The sequence below is a fragment of the Fringilla coelebs genome (genome assembly GCF_963513975.1).
Source record: "Fringilla coelebs genome assembly, chromosome: 21".
Lineage (NCBI taxonomy): Eukaryota > Metazoa > Chordata > Aves > Passeriformes > Fringillidae > Fringilla > Fringilla coelebs.
Window position 1 is genome coordinate 7,374,728 of NC_140047.1, and position 9,067 is coordinate 7,383,794.

At 52.4% G+C, this 9,067-nt stretch overlaps 1 protein-coding gene across 2 annotated transcripts; it reads right to left on the reverse strand.

The window, feature by feature from the left end:
- Positions 1-630: 630 nt before the first annotated feature.
- PTGES (prostaglandin E synthase) lies at positions 631-6,573 on the reverse strand. 2 transcript variants are annotated; one of them, XM_084219449.1, is made up of 4 exons: positions 6,560-6,570; positions 6,226-6,426; positions 4,779-4,861; positions 631-2,711 (listed from the first exon to the last, which is right to left on the reverse strand). In XM_084219449.1, the coding sequence occupies exons 2-4, from the start codon at positions 6,331-6,333 to the stop codon at positions 2,462-2,464; spliced, it is 441 nt and encodes a 146-aa protein (XP_084075575.1). In that variant the 5' UTR covers positions 6,334-6,426; positions 6,560-6,570; the 3' UTR covers positions 631-2,461. The 2 variants fall into 2 exon arrangements, with proteins under 2 accessions (XP_084075575.1, XP_084075574.1); XM_084219448.1 differs by having other exon boundaries at positions 6,226-6,573.
- Between the last annotated feature and the right edge of the window lie 2,494 nt (positions 6,574-9,067).

Here is a 9,067-nt window from a genome sequence, read left to right on the forward strand (position 1 = left end):
AACTAACACAGACACTGACAGGGCAGTGCCTCCCAACCATCAACAACTTAAGAAAATAGGGGAAAACCAGGGAAATTAAGCATTTGTTTCCCAGCAACCTAGTGGGCAGCACCTCCAAACCATCAACAGCTTAAGAAAATAGGGGAAAACCAAAGAAATGAAGCATTTGTTTCCCAGCAACCTAGTACAAAAAAAAAAAAAAGGGGGGGCGGGGGGGGGCTACTTATCTTGGAAAACACAAACAGTTCCTTTATGAGTCCTAAGAACAGAAAGAAGAGCAACTACCTCTTACCTGAGTTTCTCCAGCCCTCCAGGCCTTTTGGAGAACACCAAGCTTGCCACTCAGGAAAGGAAAAGTGAGCAGAGCTGCTTATAATTCCCAGCTCTGCTGGATTTAAAGGACCAGCATAAATAATTCACACCTGGAAAAGAGGTTCCTTTGCAGGGCAGGTAAATGCAGAGGAAAGGGATGTCTCTTTAGAAGTCCCAGGACACTCCAGGCTCTGCAGTGGGGTTTAACATCCTGCTGAGGATCCATCCTGCTGGGGCTGGACCCAGCTGCTGCCCAGCTGCATTTGCTGCTCCCCAAGGAAGGATGTATCAGAGCACAATGATTTGTTTTTATTGGGAATATTTGCTTCCTGCCACCAGGATGCATGTGTAGCAGCAGTGAAACATACAGGAGTGCAAGACCTTGTGCACCATGTGAGGCAGAAAAGATTTGTTAAGAGGGGTCTGTGTTACTCAGACATCTGTGGGAAGGAGAAGTGGCCAAGAGTGGAGTGCTGAACCCGCAATCCTGCCCACCTTCCTCGCAGTGGGAGAGCAAAGAATTCCACTCCAGCCTTCACCACACAGCTCAGCCTGAGGCCACAACTGCTCTACTGGGATGGAGTTACTGGCACAGAAACTTCTACCTGAGCTGAGCAAAGGCTGAGCATCAGTGTGAGCAGGTGTGTCCCCAGTGCTCAGTGAGGGCTCAGCAAGAGAGCCTGTCCTTAGTGCACAGGACAGGTGGAAGGGGAATTCATTTTCTACTCATTCTGGCTTGTCCCTGTGATCTTATTCAAATTCTGTGCTGCCCTCAGAGGAGGGAGGAGGCACTGAAGAGCAGAGGTTTCCTCCTGCCTTCTCCTCCAGAGGGATGCTCCATTGCTGCTGCTGCTGCTGGGAGCAGCACCTGGGGACAGCTGTGTGGCACAGGAGCTCCTGGGCCCTTGTCACCATGCAGTCACCAAGCAGTACCCTGCTCCCAGCCTCTCCCCTCCAACATGACACTTTTGGGTGACCCTGCAGAGCAGCAATGCTCCCTTCAAAGCCCCTCTGCTCATTTCCAGGGCTTTCTGCAAAGACCAGCTGGTCCAGGCTGTGAATGGCAAGGCAGCAGTGGACAGCAGGAAACAGCTGAAAGAAAACTCCCCTAAGGCAATCAGGGCACATTTCCCAAATTGCAACGGGCAAGAGAAAGGCTACAAACAGGGGGGAGACACTCAGTCTGATGCCCTGAGGGCATTTTCAGGTATTAGTGGCATGTGGACTAGACTGCCCTTTGGGAGAAAACTGTCTGCAAACCCCCTGTTTTGTGCCAGCATTTCAGACATTCCAGAAGTCCCACAAGTTTGTGAGTTTGTGTCCAGCAAATGTGTCCAGGCTGTGTGTCCAGGGTAAAGGATTCCTGCTGGCTTCTCCAGGCATGTCACTCTGCATCTTGCTGTGGTGAGGCTGAGATGGAAAAGCCTCAGCTGCTGCTGGCTGGGAGCTGCCAGGAGCTCCAGGGTCCTGCCTGCAGTGGGCTCCTGGCAGGGAGCTGTGTGTTGGGGTGTGAGACAAGGTGGCACAGGGAGCACTGAACGCTCCAATGGCTTCACAACAGCACCCCTGAGGTTTGGACTTCCCTGTCAGCCTGCCTGGAAGGCACCTGCCTCCTGTCCTCCTTGGTGGAGAGGGAACCTAAGGGACTAAATCCTAAGGGACTCATGTTCCCAGAGAGGCACATGGCTGGGCAGGAGAAGGGTGGCTGCTTTATAACCTCTTCTACCAACCACATTTTCTGACTAAGAGACTTTGTGGGACCCTCCTGATTTTCCCTGCCCGATTCATGGGATATTCATGAGCAGGAGGAAAAGGCACATTTTCTCTGTCACAGTTCCAAGCACAGAAAACCTTTCCTTCAATGACCCCTTCCTCAAGGGGTAGTCCATGTACTTTCCACCTCTCATCCTCATCAGGAGAGAGAGAAACCTGCCTCCACATCCCCTTCCTGCACATCCCTGCTCTCTGGTGACTCCTCTGAAACAAATTCCGATGGCAGTGGAATTTCATCAAGGCTGCACTGAACATCCCCAGGGTGCAGGTGACCTCCCTGCTGACATCTCTCTCACACACACACACTCTCCCACACTCTCCAGGGGCCCCAGCAGAGTCAGGATGAGGGGCTTTGGCTGGTGGGTCTCTCTGGCTGTTACCAGTACGGGGTGGTGGCCAGCAGGATCTGCAGGGCCATGGAGAAGCAGGGCAGCTGGGCCACGCTGTAGGCCAGGGAGCGGGTGGGAGCCCTCAGCTGCAGCAGGTAGGCAATGGTGTGCATGATCCGTGCCACGCAGAAGATGAGGAAGTGGATCCTGGCCACTGTGGGACTGGGATCCAGCAGGGAGTAGACGGCCCCAAGGAAGAGGAAGGGAAAGATGTTCTCCATGTCGTTGCGGTGGGCCCTGGAAAGCAAGATGAGGTTGTTCCTTCCCACCGGAATTCCCTGTTTTCTCCTGTTCCTTCTAGCCAGAATACCCAGCCCTAGGTGCTGCTGGGTCTCCTCCCCACTGGACGGGGCAGACACAGCCCCCAAAATTGTCAGTTCTCCCCTACACACCGAGGCAGGAGAATTTCACACCCCGTGTCTCTCCCTTGGGACGCTGAGCTCCTGAAACTTTCTCTCCGTGACTGGGACGCCTTTGGCACAGCAGATGACAGCTCCAGGGCTGGAGCTTTCAAATAAACAGAGCAAAACACAGACCCTGTGAAGCTACAAAAAGCTCAAAGCTGGTGTGGTGCCAGCACGGCATGGGCCCAGATGTGGCCATGCTCCACAACAAAAGGCAGCTCCAGACCACAGCTTCTCCAGGGGAGAAACTCACAGGATGAGAGGGGCTGTGGTTTCCCCTCTCTCCATAAATGCATCCAAAGGGGATTGGGGAGGAGTGGAGGGGATGCTGTGGCCATGTGACACATCAGCAGTGATGGGGCCAAGCCCTGTGCTCCAGCTGGACATGCACCTGCCTGGCTGTCACAGCATCACTGGCACCACCCCCAGCACTAATGAAACAGGCTCTGGTCAGGCCATGAGTGTGGGGTGTGCCCCTCCTCCCCCAGGCACCATCGTCTGAACAAGGACTTGGGGGTCAGCAGGACTGGAAGGACAAATGGAAGGAGAAAGAGAAGAAAGGAGAGAGCAGTGAGGCAGCCAGGGCCTCTTTCAGAGGCACGGGGTAAATGTCCTGCCCTGCTCTGTCCCTGCCCTGCACAGACTCCTGGCTCTGCTCCCCTCCAGGTACAGTCTGAGATGAGAAGCTGACATCGCCCTTGCTCTGGGGAAACACCTTGGATTGAATGTGTCTTCTCCAGGGCTGCAACTACATCAGCAAGAACGGGCTCTGAGAGCTTCAGCTGCCCAAGTCAGACCCCAGGCTGCTCCAGGTTTTTGCTGCAGCTTCAGTTATTTACTTTTATGGAAGTTTGTTTATCCTGAATAATCAAAAGAAGATTATGATTATTATTTCTGCTATTATTTTATTTTTGGTGGGAAGGAAACGGCTCATTTTCCATCCTCTTCCTCCCCCTGGCAGCCCAGCAAATAGGTGGCACTGCATGTTTTCTACAGCAAATGCTGGAGGCAGTGGGATATGAGCAGGGAGGTCCCCATGCACAGCCCAGGGCTCAAGCACAGCAGGGCACAACTCCACTCCCTTTCCTGTACATCATCAGCAATCCAGCCCAGCACCTGGGGCACCTCCTTTGGTAAGGGGGACAGCAAATCAAGCCCAGGCCTGAATAACCCCATGTTTTACCTCTGAGAAACTGTGATTCTCACAGAACAGGGGGAATATTCATAGTTTGCCCAATCAGAGAGACAAAAGTTATTGTAATCCTGTTTAGCCTTTTCCCAAGTCCCCAAAAAGAGGCAGCTGCCTACAGCACTGGGACCAGTCACTGCTGCCTGTCCAAGCTGTGCAGGGATCTGGGGTCCTGTCAGAGCAGGACACAAAGAGCCTTTGAGTGTGGGTAGGGGATGAGGCACTGGGAAGCTGTGGGGCTTTGAGCACCTAGAAAAGAGCTAGTCAGAGATGGATGTTGAATGCAAACCCAGATCCTACTCTTGCCCTTGCTCCAGTGCACACCATGCTAAAGATTAAACTGCTCTCGTGAGCAGGGTCCCACAGCAGAGCTCGAGGCAGTCTGACCATCTAGAATATTACTTGATTAACGAGCCCTTTAACTTCCCACTTCTTGTTTGCCAGCAGCTGGTGCAGAGGGAACGCTGTCACCAGGAACACTGGCACCAGAGGGAAGAGTGGCACTGGGAATGGTGGCATTGGGAATGGTGGCACCAGGGGGAATGGTGGCACCAGGGGGAATGGTGGCACTGGGAATGGTGGCACCAGAGGGAATGGTGGCACCAGAGGGAATGGTGGCACCAGGGGGAATGGTGGCACTGGAATGGTGGCCGCAGAGGGAAGGGTGGCACTGGGAATGGTGGCACCAGGGGGAATGGTGGCCCCGCTCACCTGCGGCACCGCTCCACGTCAGGGTCCTCGCGGCAGAACTGCAGCCCCCCGTTGCGCAGAGCATCCTCTGGGTTTGCAAATGCCTGGAAGAGACAGTCAGAGATAGTCCCCACCTGCTTACAGCTTCCAGGAACCTCACAGGTAGAGGCTTTGCCCCTAATCTTGAAGTCCTGTGGGGATTTTACCTGCCCAAATTTGTTACCACTCTTTATAAAAACCAGGGTCACTGCACTTCCATGCACGCTGTCCTGCACCTCCCCAGGAGTTTTTCTTGTCCTCCAAAAAACCAACTGCTGCCTGTGAGCAGGTCCCAGATGAGGGTTTCAAGGTGAGCTCCCACCTCACCTCTGTCCTCTTCTTCCCATGAAACCCATTTAGAGGAGACTTTCCAGCCAGAGGGATCGCTGCTGGCAGAGAGCTTGCAGACACAATGCAGCCTCCAAGAGACAACCAGGACTGACAGATTAGAGAATATTCCCTGGCTGGCTTTTTGGCAGTGGCACTGTGTAGCTTTCCCACAGGGAATATAGGATCCTACACTAATAAAGTTAAAAATGAAAATTATTTGTGTGAGCTCCTCACCTTTGCTCAGAAGCTGTTCCTCAGGGACCTGGCTACATCTGACTGCTTCTTTCTGCAGCCTGGAAAGGGCCCTGGTGCTTTCTTTAATTAGGTTACAAGCCCAAACTGTCCCAGGGCTGGAGCATCATTTAGAATCACAAGGGGAGAGGACAATTCATCAGTTACAATGATGCCACAGGACAGGGTATTTGTCTTCTATCTGAGACCAGCAGTGTCTCCCTCCCTCTCCACTGCTGCAGTCAGAAACTCCTCAAATACTTTAAAACAGATTCTACAGAAAGCTGGGTTTTATCAGGAGCTGGGGGGAGAGTAGTAAAAGTCCAGTTGGCCCCAACTCCTGACAGCAGCTGGTTCTCCCTGTATTTTCCTTCCTGACCAAGAATCTCCTCCAGCTATTGTTTTATTGCCCAGGACTTGCTGCTCTCCTGCAGCATTCCCATAGCCAGTCAGCCTCCAAAAGCTCAAAAGCTTTCTGCTACATCGTGAGAAAAAAGATCATTGCAATGATTTCTTCTTAAACTTTGTTTTTTCCTTCTCATTTTTTTTTCCAGACCCTGCAAATTAACTGTAAACAGACTCTTTCTAGAAGTATCTCACCTGCTTGGCATTTTAAAACTGATTATTATTTAGATTAGGTTTCCAAAATCATAAACATCAAGCTACAGATGGTAGAAACAAACAGAAAGGGTCAAAGAAATGTGAGATATTTATCTGCTGCAGCTATGAAACAAGTTTTGCTTCCAACTGAATTCAAAGAAAACCCAGCTTGCTTCAGGAAAATTTTGCTGAACTTTAGGGGAATTAAAGAAGAAAGCAAAATCACAGAAACCCAAGGGAGGAGAAGGAAAATGAAACTGGATCTTACCTTCTTTCTGAGTCTCACTTGCCCCGTAATGATGGCAACAACATACATTTTTAAAATCAGAATCGTGCTGTAGAACGTGAATGACAGGAACACTTTATTTTCCATCATTTTGGAAGAACTTGCTGCTGGATTGCTTCAGCACCCAAAGCCAGGGGAGATCTTGGGCTGCGAAAGATCCCCGCAGGAGAGAGGCAGGAACAGCTGCATTTAAACACAACACAAACCCTCTCATTTTCCAGCGAAAGCCCCCAGCCCCTGCGCCCCCCGCCAGGCTGCCGGGACAGCGAGGAACGCCCAGCCAGCACATGGAGCAGGATTCCTCCGCTGCTCACACCCTGCCACCAGCAGCTCCCTGCGGATGAGCTGCCAGAGCCAGGAGACGTCCTGAAGGGGGCCTGAAGGCTGCGAGCTCTGCAAAGCAGCCCCAGCTCGACCTCTCCGAACCGGCCCCAGCTCCCCCGCCCCAGCTCCCCGCGGTGCCCGAGGGACGGAGCCGCCCGAGCATCCCTGGCCCGGGCGGGCGCTGCGCACCCCGGAGCGGAGCTCTGCAGCCGTGGCAGGAGGAGTTCGGAACAAGGTCAGCGCCTGTCCCAGCCGCCTGCAGCCCTGCCCTGCAGCCCTGCCCTGCAGCCCACTCCTCCGGGGCCGCGCTTCCCGTCCTGTCCCGCCCCGTGCCGGCTGAGCGCTCACTCCCACGGCAGAGGCAGCCAAGCCTTTCCCGCGGATCCACCTGCGAGGGATGGACAGCGGGCTGACTGTCTGTCCCTTGGCCCAACCGCCCCGGCTGGGAGGGGAATGACCAGCCTAGAAGCCAGCCAGGAACGTCCCGGTCTGCAAAGCCCTGAGACTGCACGAAGAGCTGCCTGCCCAACCTAAAGGCAGCTCGTTCTGGGAGGATGAACCAAGGCAGCCAGATGGAATTTTGTCCTTGGTTTAAAAAGTGCCACGTGAATTGGGAGCTGGCTTTTCCTCAGCCATCAAACATTGTGGAATGAAGAGTGGGACTGGAGCCTCTGCAGGCAGCTGGGCTGCTATTTAATGCAAATTTAACTCCTCCCCCTGTGCTAGCAGCAGCAAACCTCAGGGAGCCAGAGACATGGGGGTGACAAGAGCTCTCCAAGTTTATTAGAGTGGAAGGGCTGGATTTGGTATTCATTTCCTTAACACAGGGAAAAAAACCCCAAAACAACAACAACAACAACAACCAAACAAATAAAAACACAAAAAAAAAACCCCAAACCACCAAAACAGGAAAATAGAAAATTCTCTGCATTTGCCTCTGAATGTTCCTCATGGCCATTCTGCCCTGGTGCTACACACCCAGACACTCCACTGCTCCATGCAATGCTCTGGCTCTGCCTCATGACATCTGAGTGGGTACATGGAAGCACAAAGCAGTGAAGAAAAGGCAAAGCTGGAGGTGCAGAGGGACCTGCAGTGCAAGCATGGAAACTGGAGGTAGCTCCTGTGATTTGTGTTGTCATGGCATGGGGGTGAATGTAGAGTGGAGGCCATATGGTATTCTTTTTTACCTGATACCCAAAAAACTTTTGACAAGCCAAAACCTCCTACCAATAAATATTCTGTACAATAAACCCACAAATAACAGAAGATTTTGATCGCTATTGGCAGCACTTCGCACTATAGTGGTTAATAAGATGCAAAAGCTGGCCAGTTTAATATGTAGCTGGCAGAAAAGAATTTTACTTGAAATTCCAGGAGCAGTTTGACAGATTTGTCCTCCTCTACCACCCCACAAGGGTCATCTTTTGGTAAGTCTTGTGTCCTCAGAGTGTTAACCTGTGAAATTTAGATTGTGGTTTCCATTGTATTTTTAGTGCTCTATAAAGCCACTCTGCAGTTCAGGCATTTGTCATGGGCAATCCAAAAGAACCATATATGTGACATGCAATAAAATGTGCTACTCCAGAACCCAGCTGGCTCTCCTGAATGTGACCAGACCTATAGTTCACAGACTATTTTCACCTGGCACAGGGCCTTAGAGCTATATTTTTTCAGCAGCGCAGGATGCCTTTGAAAACCACAAGCATTAGGTTTTAAGGGGAAGGTATTTGCAGTTGGTCACCACCACCCTGGCATTGGGGAGGCTTGCAGGACAAGTCCTGGCACAGCCCAGTGGAGCTCTGCAGCCTCTGGCAGGCTGCTTCCCTGGGTTGGGACTCTGGGGACACCAGGACATGCAGCAGCCATGTGGATTCAGGCTCTGTGCTAAGAGCTGGGGTGTTCACAGTGAACTACATCCAAAGCCACCCACGCACCCCTGGAGCTCGGCAGGGTACTGTAAACATCATTATGCCAAGTGTAAGTAGGCAGCAGCAAAGCCACATCCCAAACACAGCTCCCTCCCATCCCTCTTCTCCACAGCTGATAGGGATCAATCCATAGCAGAGAAGACCTCAAGACCTCAGTGCCCAAGGATTGGGGTTATGCAGGGCCAGACCAGCCCCACAGCATGGATGAGACATTCTCCAGCAGCCCTTTCTCCCAGGAGCCTGGGAGAGGGCAGGCAGCCAGACCCTTCACCAACACATCACACCCTCCATCCAGCAGCTCCAGTTTTTACCAGCTGATGATCCACTCCACGGGGTCTTCAGCAGTGGGACCTTTTTCCTTCATGTACCTTCTTCCCCTCCCAAGGCAGCCAACACCTCGCTGAGCAGCAGGAATATGCACCTGCAGACAAGCCAGGACTCCTCCTGCCAGCCAGCCAGCTAAACTTCTCCTTGGCATGGTTCAAACACTGGCAGGGAGCCCTGTACAATTTGCACCAGCAACTGGCACAAATTTACATTGAACAGAGAGATCAGGAAGCACACCTTGT

Coding starts and splice junctions, on each gene's coding strand:
- PTGES (XM_084219448.1), bottom strand. CDS start 6,333: ATGATGGAAAATAAAGTGTTCCTGTCATTCACGTTCTACAGCACGATT. Junction 4,862..6,225: donor AAGTGAGACTCAGAAAGAAG/GTAAGATCCAGT, acceptor TGTCTCTTCCAG/GCATTTGCAAACCCAGAGGA. Junction 2,712..4,778: donor GACGTGGAGCGGTGCCGCAG/GTGAGCGGGGCC, acceptor CTTGCTTTCCAG/GGCCCACCGCAACGACATGG.